Source organism: Pleurodeles waltl, chromosome 12 (genome assembly GCF_031143425.1).
Source record: "Pleurodeles waltl isolate 20211129_DDA chromosome 12, aPleWal1.hap1.20221129, whole genome shotgun sequence".
Taxonomy (NCBI): domain Eukaryota; kingdom Metazoa; phylum Chordata; class Amphibia; order Caudata; family Salamandridae; genus Pleurodeles; species Pleurodeles waltl.
The window spans coordinates 691,046,732-691,069,083 of NC_090451.1; the positions used below are offsets into that span (position 1 = coordinate 691,046,732).

At 46.7% G+C, this 22,352-nt stretch overlaps 1 protein-coding gene across 6 annotated transcripts in view; it reads left to right on the forward strand.

Annotated features, from left to right (window-relative positions):
* Positions 1-22,352, forward strand: part of DLG4 (discs large MAGUK scaffold protein 4) — a 584,369-nt gene that overhangs the window by 553,088 nt on the left and 8,929 nt on the right. For all 6 annotated transcript variants that reach the window (XM_069215534.1, XM_069215536.1, XM_069215538.1 and 3 more), the window contains 6 exons: positions 48-75; positions 979-1,026; positions 1,440-1,541; positions 3,586-3,758; positions 8,714-8,823; positions 15,756-15,847. In XM_069215534.1, the coding sequence (XP_069071635.1) occupies positions 48-75; positions 979-1,026; positions 1,440-1,541; positions 3,586-3,758; positions 8,714-8,823; positions 15,756-15,847 (553 nt within the window). The remainder of the gene's footprint in view (positions 1-47; positions 76-978; positions 1,027-1,439; positions 1,542-3,585; positions 3,759-8,713; positions 8,824-15,755; positions 15,848-22,352) is intronic.

Below are 22,352 nucleotides of genomic sequence, written 5' to 3' on the forward strand. Positions count from 1 at the left end.
TAGTTTCTGCTACTGTCTTATCTCTCTCCTCTTTCGTTTTCCTTTAGGACCGGGGGTCCGGGACGGGATCTCAGAGTACGTCTTCCTCTGCTTCTTTTTTCCCTCCTGGCTTTTCTCTACATCTGCTGTTAGGGTTTGAAAAGGAGCACCCTTCCCCATAACACACAAGACCAACTACAGCACCTTGCTAACAAGATGTAAACCCAGAGGACAGATTGCATCCTGCAGTCCTCACATCTGCTCCAGTGACAACTCACTCACAGCAGTTGTAATGCACATCATCCTGATCTGCAGCGCCGCTGCTGTTCCTGTAGTACGAGCAACACACGGCTTTGCCATCTTGCAGTACCAGCTGTTGTTCTGACTTCGGAACGAGTGACAGCTCTACCATCGCACCCCCATCCTAAACTACACCCAGCTCGCTACTTACCTCTAGGATGAAGTCTGTTGACGGACTTCCTCCCTGCTCTGCAGCACCTGCTGCTACACCATTACTGGGGCCTACACATCAGAAGATCAATGCTCTGCAACCCTGAAGGCAGCACCCGGTGATTTTCTAGTAATCAGAACTACACGCCACTTTGCTAGACCATCTAATCGTGGTGTGCAGCACCCCTCGCTATTCCAGTGCTTCACAATCAAAACCTGTAGCACCCTTCAAGACTACATTAGAAACACATCTGGTATCCCTAGCAGCATACTTCAGTCATGACTTACGTTTTTATTTCCCACTTTTTCTCGGTGCATCTCTGCTTGGCTAGCATACCACATACAGCTCCCTCAATGCACCCATCTCCCCGACCTGAGGCTCTTCTATTATCCCTGTTACTCAGTGCTCAAGTATCTCTGCTGATACATCTCTACCCTACCTTACAGCTTCTCCTGCCGCTGGTTGGAATGGATGGGACATTAGATGATCACAACATGGCTGAACTACACAGTCCTCATGTTCATTTCCTTTGTTGTTGTTTTTTCCAGGCCGTGAAGACTCTGTCCTGAGTTATGAAACAGTGATGCAAATGGAAGGTATTCTCATCTTCCTCTCAGTAGCCCTCTTTGGCTTATAATTTCCTTAATGTGTCCATTTTGTAACTGTATTTTAATTCTTATTTAGTTCACCCCTTTTTTGCATACTTTTTTTTTTCTGTTATGTTTCTTTTTCCCCTTTTCTGTTTTTCATATCTGTCCCCAGCCTTCCTCCGCTCCCAAATACCTCATCTGCGCCTGTCTTTCCTTTCCCTTTTTGCTTGATCCAGTGCCCGCTTTCTCTGTCAGCATCCTCTTCTCTTTATTTTTCTTGTCCTGTTTCAAGCACCACCTCCAACTCTCCCCTCTTGCTAGGTCTTCTCATTGTTTACATCCCTTTCCTCCTTTGTATTTTCATACCTCATTCTTCTCCCTGTCCTTACATGGCTTTGTCTTTCTTTGTATTTCCTTAGTTCATTATGCTCGACCGATAATTATTCTCGGCCCCACAAAGGACAGAGTGAATGACGACCTCCTGTCTGAGTTCCCCGACAAATTTGGTTCCTGTGTGCCACGTGAGTTCATTTAGAGATAAAATACAATCTATGTGAGAGAAGAATAAAAAAACATATGAGCCTTTTTTTGGGACTTAGTTATAAGTTTTGAAAATATCACCTGCATTCGATTTTCTGGAGATTTTGAACCTGAGTTATAGTTTGGAAGACAGAGTGCCCTGTGATCAAACTCTGTCCTCTCGCCTCATTTAGAGATAGGCAGACCATAAAGTTTCCATCCACCGAGACCCGCAGAGTAGGGGCTGTTGGAGGAAGGGCATGATACCACCCGCTCTATTTGGGGTGAACTGTGTAATGTAATTTTTTTTAAAAAGTTTAGGGGTAGGCCATTAAGACAGATGGCGGTCAACCAACACATTTGCACCTGGAAGAGGACTATTGTGGTGATAGTTCCCTTCAAGTCACAAATATGACTGTTGGGCTGGTGGTCATCTCTAAAATGGACAGATGTTAGTCCATCGGGATGGCAGATGGTGTTTTATCTGTAACACTTAAAAACAGGCCCCTTGTTATCTCCTTTTCCGAGATGAAGGTATTAGTTTGACAACTCTGACTGTTTCTTGGGGTCTCTGCCTCTCAGGGTTTAATGTAAGTTGGAAATTCTCTATAAGCCCACACTTTGTGTATACTTCAACATCTCTGAAGAATTGAAGCCTCATTTATCTCCTTTCATGGCTTTTTCAATTGTTTTGGGGGTTACATTTTGTTTGGTAGTATCTGCACTTCAAACTTAACTATCAAGCCTAAGGCAAATCACTAGCTTGTATAGAGCATAAAAACACTAACAACGTGAAGAGGCGGGATGTCTTGTTAACCCTTGCCAGAGGAAAACAACAGAGATGCTGCAGAGGTAGAGAAAATTTAGTGATCATAAGATAAAGGGTTTACTGATGATTGGTAGTTCCTGTTTTGTGTACATTTGACAATCCATTCCAGTCTCCTTAGATTGCTAAACATTGCTTCCTTTGACCTTCTTGTACAGCTGGTCCTAGCTTCCTGCCAGCGCCACCTATTTGGGACTGGTTGGTAAGAGCAACTGACCAAGCATGAGAGAAGGAGAGTGAAGCACACCACATATCCTCCAAGCAATATACTAATCATAAGCGGTGTGGTGGCATTGAATTTCAATTATGACGTTTTGTCAACTTTTGGTAGGTTAAACAATTTGTTTTCCTTAGTCTCGAGAATGTCGCTCATATCTATCTGTCAGAATATTTTCTTAATGGAAGAGATGGTTTCACACATTGTGTCATGATTCAACCTTGACCATCTCTCCCCACCCTGGTAGGACAATGCCACCACAGCGGACTCAACCTCTCGGTAGAACCTGTACCAGACGGAGTTCTTGTATAATGGACTACTGGATAATGTCAGGGATCCAAATCATATTAAAGAATATCTCTTAAACTCCTGGTATTATTTACCTTTATTAGTGGTGTCTAAGGATATGGTTAAAAACATTCCTAGAAAGCAATCCAGGCCTAATTTACTTAACTGTCTGCTTTTGCCAACATGTTTCTGCCTCCTCTATGAGCCTTAAGCAGTCTGGGCCTTTGTCAGGGCTGGGGATCCATAAAGACTGAACCCAGGGAGTACTACCCAAGGGTCAAAATAAGGAAAGTGAGGGGCCACTCAGGACCTACCTGAGTGGAAAGCAATACTTGAAGATACCTAAACACCTGAAAGAGTGACACAAGAAACAGAAATCATAAATTGTGAATCCTGCCTGCTGATGAGGGTGTGCAATGATGAGCTTATATTACACACGTTGGTAAGAGCAACCACCATATGTCTGAAGTAAAACTGAGCAAAAATGTATTTATTCATTAAAAATAAATATATTTAGTTTGTCCAAAGAACAGGCAGGCTAGGATTAAATTGATTTTTTTTAAATTATTCAAAAAACTATTGATAAGGATATATGTATGTGTGTGTGTGTATATATATATATATATATATACACATACATATAATCTTAAAATCTAAATTATTTTCAATCTGTTTGCGATAGTTGATATTGATGATTGTGTCACACGCATTGCAGATACCACAAGACCAAAACGGGAATATGAGGTAGATGGAAGAGACTATCACTTTGTTGGATCCCGGGAGAAAATGGAGAAGGATATCCAGAGCCATAAATTCATCGAGGCTGGGCAGTACAACAGCCACTTATACGGGACCAGCGTACAGTCTGTACGGGAAGTGGCAGAACAGGTGAGGCACTTAGGGCAATTTTTGAGGAACATTACGGGGAAGGTGACTAGCATACCCTGTGAGGAGGAAAGTCAGCAGAAAAGATGTGCACTGTATGATACAAGGGAGAGCTCTAGAAGGATATGTAGATATCAGAATGAGAATCTACAGTAAACAAGACCTCAGTACAGAGGCGAGAACTAGAAGCAACAAGATCTGTCAAAAAATCAGAATCAAGAGAAAATGGAATTACTCAGCCTGCTGAAAAAAAAGAAAATAGAAGCAGATAAGCTAGGTCAGCGGCTAAAAGAGAATCAGCTGCAAGCATGGCGCACTAGAGAAAGGGACTCAACAGCGGAAAAGGTTAGTGATCCAAGGAAAGGGAATCCACAGAAACAAATCTTTCAGGGTGTGACCCCCTGACCTGTTTCTGGCCAGGAGTCCACTTTGCTCCACCAGCCACCTCCGTGCCCCTGATCCCCGTCTGCTGCCTGGAATCGAAATCGAGCCCCTCCACCACTACCCAGACACCCACCTGCGCCTCATCCCTGGTGCCTAGGGGTAGGCTTACTGTGTCATTGCCTTTAGCTTTTCCTTGTTTAGAACTGTTATTTTGTTCACCGTACTGTTTGGAATTGCCATTGTGCCTTTGTTTTTGCCTGATTTGTTTTGCTATGCCTGTTTTTGGGGCCCACCCGGCCCGGCCGGCTCTCACCGGTCTCCCTGCCCCTGCGTCCCCTGCGGCCCCACCCCCTTGCACACCCATTGGTCCCTTGCCTCCCAGCTGCTCCTCCCTCCCCCACTTAATGGCGGCCACGCCACGGTGCACCAGAGGCAAGCCCGTCTGCGCCTGGACTGCGCCCAGCCCTGGTCCCCCTGGTCCTCTCAACCTGACCCCTGAACACTACTCAGCCACCACGCTCCACGCCCTCGACCCAAGTCTGCACCCCGCCTGTGCCCAAGCCAACCCCAAGCACACACATGGACCCTTTACATGTTATGCATGCCGGTTCTCCAGCTCCCCCACAAACACCAAAAACACCCACACGCTCCACGCCAACCCCAACACACCTTACACCAACACGCCCCACAACAATGCTAGCACGTTTTACAACACCAACACAACCCACAACACCATCACGCACCACAACAACAACACCAAAAACACCCACACGATTCACGCCAACCCCAACACGCCCTACCCCAACACCAACATGCCCCACAACAACGCTAGCACGCTCTACAACACTAACACCCCCCACTCCCCCCACAACAACACCATCACGCACCACAACAGCATCCTCCACAACCGCCTTAACTGCATGCTCCTAAGCACCCGCTCCGTGCACAAGCATGCCATCGAACTCTGGGACCTGATCACGTCACACTCCCCGGACATTGCCTTCCTCACGGAAACTTGGATGAATCCCTCATATGAGCCCGCCATAGCCATCCCAGAAGGCTACAAAATCTATGGTAGAGATCGTCTAAACAAACCAGGAGGTGGCATCGCCATTATACATAAAAACACCATAAAGGTCACCACCAACACACACCACACCCTAGACAGCGCAGAACACCTACACTTCCTAATTCACATAAACGCCAACACCACCCTCAGAGGAACCCTCATTTACAGACCACCAGGACCTCGCCCCCCCTTCTGTGACGCCATCGCTGACACCATCAGCCCCCACGCCCTCACTTCCACAGACTACATCCTCCTTGGTGAGATTAACTTCCACCTGGAGAACCCCCACGACCACAACTCCACATCCCTACTAGACAACCTCACAAACCTAGGACTCAAACAACTAGTCACCTCACCCACCCACTCAGCAGGTCACACGCTAGATACGATTTTCACCTCCAGCAACCACATAACCTTCACACATACTACCGAACTCCACTAAACTGACCACCACTGCGTCCACTTCTTCTCGAAAATCCCCACACACCACCGCCAACACACCACACCCTACCGCATGTCGGACAAGATCCCCACAGAACACCTGAACGCCCAGCTCACACATAACCCCCCACCAACACCAACGACCCCAACATTGCTGCCCATAACCTCACACATTGGATTACAACTTGCGCTGACTCACTCGCCCCTCTTAGAAGAAATATCACCACCCGCAACATCAGGAACGCCCCCTGGTTCACCGCTGAACTCCAAGCGTGAATGCCGCAAAACCGAGAAAGCTTGGCGCCAGGAACCCTCAATGACCAACTTCTCCACCCTCAAAAACCACCATACGCAAACATCACCAACTCATATGGACAACCAAAAGTGCTTACTACAAGGAACACATAGACAGTAACTCACATACCAGCAAGGAACTCTTTACCTTCATCAAAGAGCTCACCAAACCCAAATTTGCTGACCTCACTCACACACAAAACCTCTGTAAGTCCCTCTCCAACCACTTCCACCTCAAAATTTTAGACATACACAACAGCTTCACACCACCAGCACCCACCACCTCCATCACCGACATGACCACCACCAACAACACTTCCCCCCCCCCCCCCCCAACCTACTGCACAGCTGGGCCCCTACCAACGACGAAGAAACTGAAAATAATATGAATTCCATCCACTCAGGCTCCCCCTCGACCTCTGCCCCCACCGCATCGTCTACAAGGCCAGCCCAACCATTGCTCCCAACCCCGCTACCTTCCCATACTCCTGGAAGCACGCAGAAGTAACCGCACTCCTGAAAAAAAACAAAGCAGACCCTGATGACCTCACGAACTACCGCCCAATTTCTCTTCTCCCCTTCCCCGCCAAGGTTGCTGAGAAGTTAGTGAACACCGCCTGTCTCACTTCCTAGAAGAAAACAACGCACTTGACGCCTCCCAATCTGGATTCCGCAAGAACCACAGCACTGAGACCGCCCTCATCGCCTGTACTGACGACGCACTCATCCTCCTGGACCTCTCCGCAGCCTTCAACATTGTCTGCCACCTAATACTCCATACACGCCTCTACGACGCAGGAACCAGACACAAGGCCCTGGACTGGCTTGACTCCTTCCTAGCCGAAAGGACCCAGAAAGTCCGCCTACCTCCCTTCCAATCCCCAGCAACCAAGATCATCTGCGGAGTTCCCCAAGGGTCCTCCCTCAGCCCCCACCATTTTCAACAGTTAAATGGCCCCGCTCTACAACATCCTCTGGCCACGCGGAATCACAATCATATCCTACGCAGCTGACACCCAACTCATCTCCCTCACCAGGAACCCCACCACCGCCAAGACCAACCTCCACGCCAGACTCCTAGACACCGCCAAATGGATGACAGCAAACCACCTCAAACTAAACTCCAACAAAACCGAAATTATCATCTTCGGCACCAACAAAACAATATGGGATGACTCCTGGTGGCCCACCACCCTAGGATCACCCCCAACACCCGCTACCCACGCACGCAACCTCGGTGTCATCTTAGATTCTTCTATCTCCATGACCCAGCAAATTAACTCAATCACCTCCTCCTGTTTCAACACCTTCCGCATGCTGCGAAAAACCTTCAAAGGGATACCCATAGAAACCAGAAAAACCGTCATCCATGCACTCAACAGCAGCAGGCTAGACTACAGAAACGCCCTCTACGCTGGCACCACAGTCAAGCTTCAGCAGAAACTCCAGAGGATCCAGAACGCAGGCGCACACCCCTTTCTGAACCTCCCATGCCATGAACATACCTCCGCCCACCTCAGATCGCTTCACTGGCTTCCTATCGACAAAAGGACATCTTCAAAGTCCTCATCCACGCACACAAATCCCTGCACAACACTGGACTACCTTAACGAAAGAGTGAACTTCCACATACCCACTCGCCACCTCCGCTCCGCCGGCCTCGCCCTTGCCACAGTCCCCCGCATCCAATGCACCACCTCCGGAGGCAGATCCTTCTCCTACCTCGCCCCCAAGGCCTGGAACTCCCTCCCCACCAACCATTGCAAGACCCAGGACCTCCTAACCTTCAGAAAACACCTCAAGACATGGTGCCTTGAGACCCTTACGGATGAGTAGCGCGCTCTATACATTTTTTGATTGATTGATTTCAAAATAGATGAAAAGGTGTCTGCAATAAGCAAGCTCTCATAGAACTGCAGCAAGCAGTCATGTCGAACATGGAAAACTGAATCAAAAGCAAGTAAGCTCGGGGAGCAGAAGACAGAATTTCAGAAACAGGTGATTCAGAGGAACAAGAAATGGCACTGTCGGGGCCAATCCGAAGTTAATAAGTGAAAAAAAAAAAAGAGGAAGAGGACTCTGCAATAGAAAAGGTTTAAAAATGAGCAGCAAACTGGGAGTGGAAATAGCCACAGAAGAGCTATTCATAAAGAGGAAGAAGAATCTACTCCAAAAGTAGACATGGAATAGAAATGGGCAAAAAGCAAGCAAGGACATGGGGTGGGGAAGCATAAAGATATCTGAGGAGGAAAGAGATTTAGCAATATGGAAGTTCAGGCGTGGGAGCAGACGGATAGGAGATTAGAAAATGGCTAAGAATAGGCTGTGCTAAGAGGTCATCTGTGCAATGTATGCCAGCACAAATAGGGTCCACTAGTTTGTGTCCAGAGGAAATGCAATTGGCCTGTTTTTTTCAGAGAACCCATCTTCAACCACTTTCAATAAGATATACGATCGGAATGATGAGAGGTATTATGCCTAATTCTTGGGGATCTGGTAGTGCCCCCTCAATTTCCTTGGTCACTCTTTCTGTTCTGTCATTTGACATTTCAGCACCTCATGTTTTAAAGTACAAGACTGATCTGAGGAGAGGTTTTTCTGCTTTGTGATATAACGTTTTTGACACATTCTTTTCTTTATCCTTTCATTGCATCCTCCCCACACCACTATCTTTTCTTCCTTTGCTTTAATTTGACTGCCCGGGACTGCTGTTACCCACTATTTTTTCTCTCTTCATCCACTCTGCAAACCCCTCATTTACTACATCCAGGGCAAGCACTGCATCTTGGACGTGTCTGCGAATGCTGTGAGACGGCTCCAGGCTGCGCACCTACACCCCATCGCTGTCTTCATCCGACCGAAATCTCTTGAAAATATCTTGTGAGTAGAACACCATGTTCTGTCCTGTACTTCTGGTTCAAGGTCTCATGGGTACCCCCCTTTATCTGCTCACCGGTTGCACAATCTTACAAATGGTCATGCCATCCGCAGCGAGTATCTGGACTGGTTGCCTGGTAGGCAGTGTCAATCCCAGTGGTTGGTAATTGGAGAAAGACTAGGACTTGTGTATCACCGGGAGAGGTAAGTCTGGCCTCCAAACTAGTACCAAACAATGATCTTGAAAAATAGATAGTCCCACTAGTTAGTTAAAGGACTATGTCTAGGACTGGCTTGTACACTAAATGTGGTTTTAAATAATTCTAACAGCATATCTTTTATAATATTTTTTCCAGTTGGAACCTTTATTGAAGGAATATTGTACCTTCATGTATTTTTTTAAAAGGGGCGGGGGTTTGAACCGTCTTTTAAACTTTCTGTTTTAGAGGGTTCCTTTTGTACCTTTTCTCCCCCATTTACTGCCCTGGCATTGCTTTGATGCACATACGTTTTTAACCCCTTATCTTGATTATAAATCAACTACATCCCTCCATCCTCTACACCCTCCTTCTGTTATCTTATGACCTTTCTCTTTATGCCATCTATAAAAAAAATTACAAAAAACTACTATGTTCGTGGAACATGTATTTTGTCATTTCTCCAACAAGAAATCTGGTTAGGTTGAATTTATTTGTTTTGGAAAAATCATCAAAATGTTGTTAACAGAGTCAAGTGGGTCACATCATTGAGGTAACAGAAATGGAATCGGATTCATTGCTTGGAGCTCAAGTTTTTGCTCTGAGTGCCAAACACCAAAGATTTGTTGTGGGGCACCCCCAGATTTCAAGGTCTACTTTCTGAGGTGTGACCATCTAAACTTCTGCCGGTAATGGAACACCTAAATCTTCCACTGTACTTATGATAATGAAACAATTCACCCTTCTCCTCTTGACTTCTGTCTGCTCCCAAGTTCCACCAGCCAGAGTGTTGCCTTCTACGTCATCAGTGTTGTTGCATTAACCCTTGCGTGCATTTAAATTGTTCTCCCTTTTTCCTCTCTCTAAACACTCTTAGGTAGCCTAATGAGCTTCATGTATTGTTTTTAAAGAAAATAATAATAAAGAAAAACATTTCTGGTGTTGGATGATGTCCGCAGACTACTGTAAACATCATTCTGGGAAACTTTTTTTGAGGCCATCAACACCCCTAAGAAAGAGTTGGTCGGCCTCAGAAAGGAGTGGGAACATAGCATTTTCCTCTCCTGCGAGCAGTTCGTCGAGCTGCATGTTTGAAGACAAACATCAAGGAGGGTGAGCCTTCTTTGTCCCATACATGTCAAATGCCCATAGGGCGTCTGTATTCATATTGCGTTCGATTCAGTTGCACCAGGATATGGTCAATCTTCCATCATTGACAAGGGATCCAGGCCTTTGGCTGAAGTAGCCACTGTAAACTCTAAATTGCAGCTCTCAGGTGCTGAGATAACCGTCCTCCTTGAGTAATATAATGGAAGATTAGTAGCAAAAATCCCACTACATTGTCGGCTGTCTCAAACATAGAACCCTGTAAACATATGGAAACCACTGGGAGCACTCAAAACCTTTCTTGAGGGAGGCCACATTGTTTTATAGCTGGTAGTTCTTGATCTTGGCTGCCACTGAGACTATACTAGATCTCCCCCTTTTAATCTAGGTACATTGGATTACACCTTTTATTCTATAGCATAACAGATGACTAGATCAAAGTATAGTTTAGTACCATTAGCCCTACCTCTAGTTGGTCGGTTTTCGAAGGTCCCAAACGCTTCAGAAAAGACAAGAGAAAACCTAAAACATTTCCCAAAAGAAAATACTGGCATTAAGGCTGAATGTTAAACTAAAATCTTGCACACGGCATGAGGGGTTTATGGCGCAGGAGGTGCTAGGACCTTCTGGTTGGTGACTTGTATTGTATTTGTGAGCGTAACATTTTACTTATCTGTAATTAAAGCCCTTTTCGTTTCATAAAGCACTGCTTGGACAGAAATTTAATTGAGAGCTAGTTTTATCATACTTTTATGCACCGCAAGAAGACACCTTGCTGTGCAAAAGGGAAAGGGCAAGATGTGCCGTGGTGCAAGGCTGCCTGCATTGTAGGCGAGACTGGTTTTGTGCAGGAAAGCACATTATCCTGCACAGAAAAGATCCTCGGAGACATTACCCTCTTACCATGTGTGCTGTAGAACACAGCACACTTAAAAAGAGGAAACCATGAGGATAAAGAGATCTTTCTCCTTGTTAGGCCTTCCCTGGAAAAGGTGTAGCATGTTGACATATTCTCAGGTTTACCTGTCTTAGTAAATCTGGGAATGCACAAAAAGCCATAGGTGGATGCGTAGGAACTTCTCAGAGTATAATAACGTAAATCAGCTACTTGCGCTGCCTTGCATTACTCCAGATTTGTTGAAATTTGGGATGCCATTTGTAAAATTATACTTTAACTGGAGATTCTTCTAATAGTTAATGATGTGTGACTTTAGGGGAAGGAGGAACGTGTCTTTTATCTTTGTGAAAACTGTTCAGCTGAACACCTGCTACGGGGATTTTGACAGCTCATCTGTCAAATGGACCTATTTTTAACAATAACCAGACCCTACCCATTCTAGCAGTTGGCTTTCTTTGATCAGCCTCTTTCAGCCATTGGCCTGAGGCTTTGTCAATCATGTCTGGGTTCACCCTAGTGGAGTTTTAATTCCTCAGGCTAAGGCGATTGGCTGTTTGAGCGTGTCCTGCTCTAGTCGAGTGCTTGCACTGAACTGCATTAGGGATTATATTAGAAATATCACTCTTTCCGTCCATTTCTGCTGGCTCCCTTTCGTGTGGCTGTCTAATGTAGTGCCAAGACCAATTAGCTTTGACAATGCTTGTCTTTATGTGCTATTTGGCAACGGATACAATTTGCTGATATTGTGGAACAGTACTTGTACACTGAGATTATTTTAGCTTTCAGAGATTCCAAACTACATAATTGTAGGTAGAGACTAATGAACATTTGGACTAATAGAAGTGTTACGGTTTTGTTAAAGACGTAGGCCTTCATTTAGGTGGCAGAAGTAATGACGATTATACTGATACACAGCAGCTATCCAGTGCTTTTGGCGTGTCTTTGTTGGCGGTCATCCTGCTGGTGGAGTTCACTCGTGTGCCACCAAATGGCACCTGAGCAGTTGCCCATTCCAGAATGAGGGGGTCTGGTGGAGTTAGAACTTTTGAAAGGCTACCATGGAAGAAATGCCAGAATTTACTAATAGGCAGGCATGGTGTCACTAAAATGCTGGGACCCTTGTGCAGCATTTTAGGGGTGGCAAGGTATGTTTGGGGTGGGAGGGGGGGGGGTGGACACATGTCTTGGGCCCGTACAGTTTCTGGCAGACATTTCACTCAGAATCTAGGGATTTCATCCACCAAAATGCTTCTCCCATGGTACACAGCCGATTGGGTGGAAAAGCTTCTGAGCCATGTCAGACAATGTGGCAGAACTTCAATTTACAGCTTCATTAGAAAGTACTACGAGGCTCTTAGTATATTGATACATTAAGTGGTCTTTAGAGGCATCCCAAAGTCAAAGGAGAACATAGCTATGCTGTATGAGGGCTGTTTGACTCCTTTTAACAATAAGCACCTGAATGAGTACGAAGCACTCAAAATGATGATACAGGTGTTGGCAGCATTCATTCTTCCTACGTAAGTGGTTGTCTACTTATCTTTTCAGTATCCATGGACTGACTGCATACTTTCCAGCCTACCTGCCACCTCCACTTCCAGATCCACACGGACCCCAACACGACCCTCAGAGGAACCCTCATATACCGCCCTCCAGGACCAAGAGCCCCCCTTCCGCGACACCGTCGCCGACCTCGCGAGCACCCACGCCCTCGCTTCCCCAGACTACATCCTCCTGGGAGATCTAAACTACCACCTGGAAAATAACAACGACGTCAACACCGCATCACTGACCTCCAACCTCGGACTCCGTCAACTGGTCAACACTCCCACCCACATCGCCGGACACACTCTTGACCCCCTCTTCACCTCAAGCAACCACATCTCTTTCAGCCACACCTCCGAACTCCACTGGACCGACCATCACTGCGTCCACTTCTCTTATACGAAAATCACCGAACACCACCGCATCCCTCGACCTCCTCACCGCCGCTGGGGAAAAATCACCCAAGACCAACTAACCAGCACCCTCGTCAAAGACCCTCCACCCGGCTCAACCGACCCAAGCACTGCCGCCATCAACCTCCATCAATGGATCCTCGACTGCACCAACACCTTAGCCCCACTCAAGAAACCCACCGCCAACCAAGGAAAGAAAAAAAACAGCCTGGTTCACAGACGAACTGACCGCCTCCAAAAGCCTCTGCCAGAAGCTCAAGAAGAAGTGGATCTTAGAGCGCACACCTGACAACCTCGCCTCCCTCAAAAACGCCAACCGTGAACACCACCAACGGATCCGAGTCGCCAAGCGCGCCCACTTCACTGAACGCATCAACAACAACGCCCACGACTGCAAAGAACTCTTCGGCATCGTGAAGGAACTCTCAAACCCCAACGCCAACTCCAACGACATCCCGCCCTCCCAGAAACTCTGCGACGACCTCTCCACCTTCTTCCACCAGAAAATCACAACCATCCACGACAGCTTCAACGCCACTCCGCCGCCAGACCCCACCCCTGACATCTCCACAGACGCCTGCCGCCTCACCGCCTGGACCCACGTGGACGACACCGAAACAATAACAACCATGAACACCATCCACTCAGGCTCCCCCACGGACCCATGCCCTCATCACGTGTTCAACAAAGCCAACGCCATCATCGCCCCCAAACTCCGCGAGATCATCAACCTCTCCTTCGACTCCGCCACCTTCCCAGACAGCTGGAAACACGCAGAAATCCAACCCCTCCTCAAGAAACCCAAGGCTGACCCCAACGACCTCAAAAACTTCCGACCGATCTCTCTCCTCCCTTTTCCAGCAAAAGTCATCGAGAAGATCGTCAACACACAGCTCGCCCACTTCCTCGAAGACAACTCCATCCTAGACCCCTCTCAATCCGGTTTCAGACGAAACCACAGCACCGAGACTGCTCTCCTCGCCGCCACAGATGACATCAGAACCCACATGGACAACGGCGAAACCTCGGCCCTCATCCTCCTCGACCTATCAGCCGCTTTTGACACAATCTGCCACCGCACCCTACTGACCCGCCTCCATGAAGCCGGCATCCAGGATAAAGCCCTCAACTGGATCTCATCCTTCCTCTCCGACAGAACCCAGAGAGTCCGACTCTCCCCTTTCCGCTCCAAAGCCACCAACCTCATCTGCGGCGTCCCCCAAGGCTCCTCCCTCAGCCCTACGTTGTTCAACGTCTACATGGCCCCCCTCGCTAAACTGGCCCGCCAGCATCATCTCCTACGCCGACGACACCCAGCTCGTCCTCTCCCTGACCAAAGACCCACTCACCGCCAAAACCAACCTCCACGAGGGACTAAAAGCCATCGCCGAGTGGATGAACGACAGCCGCCTGAAGCTCAACTCCGACAAGACGGAAGTCCTCATCCTCGGGCGCACCCCTTCGGCCTGGAACGACTCCTGGTGGCCCACCGATTTCGGACCCCCACCCACCCCAGCCAGCCACGCAAGAAACCTCGGCTTCATCCTGGACTCAGCCCTCACCATGTCCAAACAGGTCAGCGCCGTCTCCTCTTCCTGCTTCAACACCCTTCGAATGCTCAGCAGAATTTTCAAGTGGATCCCAACAGGAACCAGAAAGACGGTGACCCAAGCCCTCGTCAGTAGCCCTCGGCAACGCACTCTACACAGGCATCCCAACAAAAGACATCAAACGACTCCAGCGTATCCAAAATGCATCCGCCCGCCTGATCCTTGACATACCCCGCCGATGTCACATCTCCCCTCACCTGAAGGACCTCCACTGGCTCCCCGTGGACAAGAGGATCACCTTTAAACTCCTCACAAGGCTCTACACAACACCGGACCTACCTACCTCAACTCCAGACTCAACTTTTACGCCCCCACTCGTCAACTCCGCTCTGCCAATCTCGCCCTCGCCATCGTCCCCAGGATCCAGCGCAAGACCGCCGGCGGCAGATCATTCTCCTTCCTCGCCGCCAAGACCTGGAACTCTCTCCCCACCTCACTGCGCCAGACCCAGGACCTCCACGCCTTCAGGAGACTCCTCAAGACCTGGCTCTTCGACCGCTAACAGCTCACTCCCCCCCCCCCCCTGCGGCTAGAAACCCTGACGGGTACATAGTGCGCTTTACAAATGTTTTGATTGATTGTTTGGCTGTTTTTTTTAATAAGCTTTCAAATTTCCCTTTTTTTTATTATAGTTTTTGACTTTGATCTGCTTCAGGTTTACTTTGTATTCTGTAGCTAGTCTGTAATTTTTTACTATCACAGTCCCCCTTTTAAAAAGGTAATTATTGGAGGGTTATAACTCTGCTGCCCCCCCCCCTCCTTGAAACAAAACAAAAAATGTTTGTGCTGAAAATGAAATATTAAATACAATTTTCAAGGTGCATTAGTTCTCATTAACATAGGTAAGAAAGGGTGTGTAGCTGAACACCAAATCTGTCAGAGCTTCCTTCTCTCAAAGAATGGCTGTTTTGGAATAGGATAAATCCTGTGATATCTTTTAGAGCAATTACAGATCAGAATCCTTAACTCTAGTTGGCTGAGGATACTTAAGTGATTTTGAAAGGTCTTCTATTTGGGACCTGTTGTTAGATCTACAAATCATATTGTGATAACGTTCATATATAGAATATCAAAAATGTTGTCAGGTTCATGAAGTTTGCAGAGGTTTTTTTTCTCCAGATATACACATGTGCCCTGTTGAAATGTATTATTCTCTTCCATGCAGAGAAATTAACAAGCGAATAACAGAAGAGCAGGCGCGGAAAGCCTTCGACAGAGCCAACAAATTGGAACAGGAGTTCACTGAATGTTTCTCAGGTTAGTGGTCTGCATCCATCACCCCCTTCCTGAGGCTTAGGCCCATTTCCTAAGTACGGTACTGAGAAAGGGAAATGCTGTAATAGGTAGTAGACAATGATAATAAAGCAGATTAGTGTGGGGCTGCTGAGAGCTGTTGGTAAGGACATTACTTCTGAGCAAAAAGCTAAGTGGTTTCAGAGAACCCTGCTCTGAGACCAGGGCTAGGAGAAAGAATGTGTTTCCTGTCATGGTATGCAAATCTGCCATATTTTGTGTGACCCACATTTGGAAAAAAGGATGCGGACTATTGCAGTTGTCAACGGACCACTCAGAAACAGGCCTTTTCTCTGTTTGGACAAATATTCCACCCATTTCTTTTTAATTTGCCAATAGAGTGGGACTGGATGGATTATTCCACAACTTCACTCAGCGGACAAACTAATAAACAAAACATAATTCACATTTCAGCAGATGTTCTCTCCTTACACATTTGGTACAAAGTCATTTCTAGAAGAAATTGGCGGACAGAATCAATACAAAAAACAGATAAGGGAATAGTTTTAAGAAATGGTAGACATTCTGTACCTATATTTGTAATTGCAAGAAAAATAATGTTTGATGCATACTCCTGCCATCTAGTGTTGGGCCAAGATGTGTGCAAGTTATTTTTTTTAAAAACAATTCTATTGAGTCAAGGGGTAAAATGTCTCCTCTCGGTTATAATGCGCATGGGCATAGACTCCATTGTTAGATCGAGTTTGGACGTGTTCTTCGGTGCTAGTTTGAGAACAGTTCATGGGCATCCTTAGGTCCGCTGTTAACCCCTATACCTGTTAGTATTGTTTTCATTCGCATTGCCCTCTTGTCCTTTGAAAACGGAAGAAATCACCCCACAATAATTTGACGTGCTTCACTTGAGACCTTCTTTCTTATCTCATTGGATTTGACCAACGATGTGCTGCCAATGGAATGGATTTCATTTCGGTTCTGTCCCAGCTGCGACATGAAATACCTGCACACCGACTTGCGAACACAATGAAGAACACTGTGATGCTTGTATATCTTTTTGGCCAAAGAAAATGTAGCTGGATTGTTGGGGGCGTCAGAAAGAAATGCAGCGCAAGGACCAGGAAGAGACACCTGACATCTTTAGTCACCACTGTGTTGAACAAGAGGAAGAATTAAACAGTGCCTTTGCAGCAGAAGAAGTGTTTTTTTTTTTGTTTTTTTTTCCAGTGCCGGACTCCCAATCTGACTCTGAAACAAGAGTTCAGCATACAGATGCAAGATCTTCCTTCAGGACAGTGAGTACCCATACCTGTGTCCAGTCCACTGAAAGACATTCAGATGATGGAGAGGCTTGATCCAAAGTAAAAGAAAATTCACATCCAGCCCATGCCTACTCCATCGAAGTGCTAGCTGTATTTTGGGGAGACTACTGATATACCTGCATTCCTAAGAAGGACAACATTGCCACCAGTCAATCACTCACTTAGTGATTTAGGTAATCGTATCCACCCTCTCCCCCCTTCTCTCACTCCCCATACTTTCCCCTTATCCCTCCCCATCTCTCCTCTCCCTTATCTCTCTCCTCCACCCTTATCTCACCTCTCCCTCCCCCTTATCTCTCCCACCTCCTCCCTTTTCTCTATCCTTCTCCTTATCCCTCCCCCCTTATTTTTCTCTTCTTCTCCTTATCCCACTCTCTCCTCATCCCTTCTAATTTGGAGAGGGGAGGAAAAAAAATAATATATATATATATATTCCAAAAGAAATAAAAAGAAAGAGAGAGAGAGAGATTGGTTGGTGATAGATTAACCCGGAATACTTCAGTTTGGAGAAAAGAAGTGCATTAGCTGTACCCAAACAACATTTCAGTAGAATGTCATTGTTTTTTTTATACAAAAAGGATTGTGTGTACCGCATACAGTTTGGGGACATGTACAACGTTTTTCAGAGGTATATTAAAGATCGTTATTTAACATAAGGTTTTAAGGTTTGTTTAATTTAGAATTGTATTTTTTTTTATTTATTTATTATAATCGCTCCCTGAATCCCTTCCGACCTTACCTCCCTTCTCCCCATCCTCTCTCATCTCTCTCCCCCTCCCTCCTTATCTCTTTTCTCCCCAATATTGCTCCCCTCCTTACCTCTCCCCCCTTATTGCTCCCCTCTCCCCCTCCTTACCTCTTTCCCCTCACTCTCTTTCCCTTTATCTCTTTTTTTACCCTTATTTCACCTCTCCCCCATCTCTCCTCTCTTCCTCTTCCTTATTGCTCCTCTTTTCCCTCCTTATCTCTCTGTATCTCTCTTCTCCCCCCATCTCTTCCCTTTTTTTATTGCTCCCCTCTCCCTTAAGACACAGCATGAGGATGTATTTACTTTCTATAATTCAAATCAGTTTGGAGAATAGAGGTTAATTAGCTGTAGTAGTCAAGTGATATTTCTAGGAGAATGTTTTTGTGTATATATATATGAGACCCCACCACAAGGATTGCTTATATTTTGGTGTCATGTACAAAGTTGTTTTTCTGAGGAATATTGAATATCTTTATTTTAATGAGGTTTGTTTAATTTCCTTTTTAGCTCTCCCCCTTATCGCTCCCCCACCTCTCCTCTCTCTCTCTTCTCCCCCCTTCCTTATTGCCTCCCTCTTCCCTTATCATCTCTTCCCCCTTATTCCCTCCCCCAATCTCTTCCCCTTCCTTATTGCTCCCTTCTTATCCCTCCCCGTTATCTCTTCCCTCCCCTTATCATGTTTCCCTCCTTAACTCTCTTCACCCCCGTATCCCTCCCCCAATCTCTCCTCTTTAGCTCTTCTCCCCCCCTCTTCCCTTATCCCTCCCCAATCTCTTCCCCTTCCTTATTGATCCCCTCTCCCCATTATCTCTCCTCCCCTTATCCCTCCCCCAGCTCTCCTCCTTCCTCATTGCTCCCTTCTTATCCCTCCTCCTTTATCTCTTCCGCCTTATCTCTCTTCTCCCCCTCTTCCCTCCCCAATCTCTTCCCCTTTCTTATTGCTCCCTTCTCTTCCCTCCCCTTTCATCTCTTCACTCCCCTTATCATGTTTCCCTCCTTAACTCTTCACCCCCGTATCCCTCCCCCAATTTCTCCTCTTTATCTCTCTTCTTCCCCTCTTCCCTTATCCCTCCTCCAATCTCTTTCCCTTCCTTATTGCTCCCCTCTCATCCCTCCTCCTTTATCTCTTCCCTCCCCTTTCTTCTCCCCCTCTTCCCTTATCCCTCCCCAATCTCTTCCCCTTCCTTATTGCTCCCCTCTCATCCCTCCTCCTTTATCTCTTCCCTCCCCATTCTTCTCCCCCCCTCTTCCCTTATTCCTCCCCTCATCCCTCCCCTCTTCCCTTATCCCTCCCCTCTTCCCTCCCCTCTCATCCCTCCCCTCTTCCCTTATCCCTCCCCCAATCTCTTCCCCTTCCTTATTGCTCCCCTCTCATCCCTCCGCCTTTATCTCTTCCCTCCCCATTCTTCTCCCCCCTCTTCCCTTATCCCTCCCCTCTTCCCTTATCCCTCCCCTCTTCCCTTATCCCTCCCCTCTTCCCTCCCTTCTTCCCTTATCCCTCCCCTCTCATCCCTCCCCTCTTCCCTTATCCCTCCCCAATCTCTTCCCCTTCCTTATTGCTCCACTCTCATCCCTCCGCCTTTATCTCTTCCCTCCCCATTCTTCTCCCCCCCCTCTTCCCTTATCCCTCCCCTCTTCCCTTATCCCTCCCCTCTCATCCCTCCCCTCTTCCCTTATCCCTCCCCTCTTCCCTCCCCTCTTCCCTCCCTTCTTCCCTTATCCCTCCCCTCTCATCCCTCCCCTCTTCCCTTATCCCTCCCCCAATCTCTTCCCCTTCCTTATTGCTCCCCTCTCATCCCTCCGCCTTTACCTCTTCCCTTATCCCTCCCCTCTTCCCTTATCCCTCCCCTCTTCCCTTATCCCTCCCCTCTTCCCTTCTCCCTCCCCAATCTCTTCCCCTTCCTTATTGCTCCCCTCTCATCCCTCCTCCTTTATCTCTTCCCTCCCCATTCTTCTCCCCCCTCATCCCTCCCCTCTTCCCTTATCCCTCCCCTCTTCCCTCATCCCTCCCCCTCATCCTCCCCCCCTCCCTTCCCACCCTTCCCCCCTTCCCTCCCCCCCTCCCCCTCCCCTCTCCCCTCATCCCTCCCCTCTTCCCTCATCCCTCCCCCCCCTCCCTTCCCCCCCTTCCCTCCCCCTCTTCCCCCCCTTCCCTCCCCCCTTTCCTTCCCCCCCTCCCTCCCCCCCTTCCCTTATCCCTCCCCTCTTCCCTCCCCTCTTCCCTTATCCCTCCCCCAATCTCTTCCCCTTCCTTATTGCTCCCCTCTCATCCCTCCTCCTTTATCTCTTCCCTCCCCATTCTTCTCCCCCCCCTCATCCCTCCCCTCTTCCCTCCCTCCTCCCTTCCCCCCCCTTCCCCCTCTCCTCATCCCTCCCCTCTTCCCCCCCTTCCCTCCCCCCCCTCTTCCCCCCTTCCCCCTCTCCTTCCCCCCCCCCTTCCCCCCCTCTCCTTCCCCCCCCCCCTTCCCCCCCCTTCCCTCCCCTCCCCCTCTCCTTCCCCCCCCTTCCCTCCCCTCCCCCTCTCCTTCCCCCCCCCTTCCCCTCCCCTTCCCCCCCCCCTCTCCTTCCCCCCCCCTTCCCCTCCCCTTCCCCCCCCCCTCTCCTTCCCCCCCCCCTTCCCCTCCCCTTCCCCCCCCCCTCTCCTTCCCCCCTTTCATCTAATTCTTTTTTGAGAACAGAAGTGAAGTAGCTGTATGCAAAAGACATTCATAGTAGAATGTTGTGTACAAAGTTTTTCAGGAAAAAAAAAAAATAATAATTCTCTATAAATATTTTATAGGAAACTGATTTTCTGCAGTTTTTTTTTTTTTTTTTTGGGGTGGAAAAAAAGGAGACATTTTCAAGTGGAATGCTCTGTAAAGAAAGATTTTTTAATATTTTTTTTTGTTAAGTGGAATGCTCCGTAAAGAAAGTTTAAATAAGTCTCTGCCCCAATTTTTTTTAAGAGAATAACATTTTCATTTGAATATTAAATATCTTTATTCATAAAATTGTTAAATTAGAATGCTCCGTAAAGAGAGTAGTCAAAAGAAAATGTCAATAATATTTAATATCTTTATTTTAATAACAATTTATTATTATTTATTTTTTTTAAAGTAGACTGCTCCGTAAAGAAAGTTCCAATAACGTGATATTGCGTTGCAATCCTATCAAGGAAGTCGCTAACATGAGTTTTGTGGAATTGCTGCTTCTTCATGGCTAAAAGATGGTGAAAGAATTGACAATCAGAATTCTAATGGACACAATTGTACTTATTCTGAATAAAATACACATTATAATAAGAAACCTGAATTGTGATCAAACCAAGCAGTAAGAAACATGTAAAGTGAAGGACAAAGGCATAAGTATAGCTAAAAAAGGACCATTTGACAAGTGCAATAAACATCCATGATATAGCTGAAAACAGAGTGTGCCAAGTAAGATAACACACACACACATCTATACCAAAAACACGGATAACGGAATACAGTACCAATTATTAATGAAAATGTATAGAGACTAGCACTGAACAAAAATGAAATGTTTACATTTGAACACAATTAGAGCTCTTCACAACATAAGAAATGTCACCCTCTCCTGATTACACCCAAATAGTAACATACCAGGGGCACTAATGAGCTACATTTGTCAATATGGAACATTAGAAAAGAAGCATAATACAGCCACAACTCCCTGCAACCACAAACAAAAATACAATCAGAGTATACTTGCCAAAAAAAGTTATCTCTTAATACATATCTATACATGAGGACATCCAAAACTACCTTACTGAGTATGACAACTTCACAGACCAAGCCTTCATACACTAATCGACCAGGGCATCTCCATCCCCTATGGTATCCAGAAATCTGGCAATCAATCTTCTAAAAGAGGCCAAGCCACACGTAGGACTCTACGAATGTGAGAAAGTCACACAATTAGATTTGTACAGTCAAAGCTATTACAGCATTATGTCACAAGCCAACCCCATAATAATCTGTACTCAGCAATTTAAGGTAGCACCATATGTCTAATGAAACAGCTGCAAAGTGAGCAAAATCAAAAGAGCAAACACCCCAAATTAGTAAACCTCTGCAAAGTCTGCCGTCATTAATATGAGCTAAAAAAATACAGTCAATCACTGTGTAAACTCAGTAATTATAACGCATTCCCACATAAACTCCCAGTTCAAACATCAAAAGATTGTCTAAGCTCAAACGTGTTTCAATACCCAAACCAGGATTACTCATTCGTACCTGATAGCCCAGCACCTGACAGGAGACAACAGTATCCGCTCTGCAAAATCTCAGCATCGACAGCTCATGTTCTCAAGTAAAACATTAACAATGAACCAGAGCCTAAAAGTGCCAATGTTTTAGATAATGAAAGAAGAATAAGCTCCATTTAGTGGGCAGCCATACATTTATACCTTAAGATACCCTGACCGAGCGCCATTTTTTTTTTT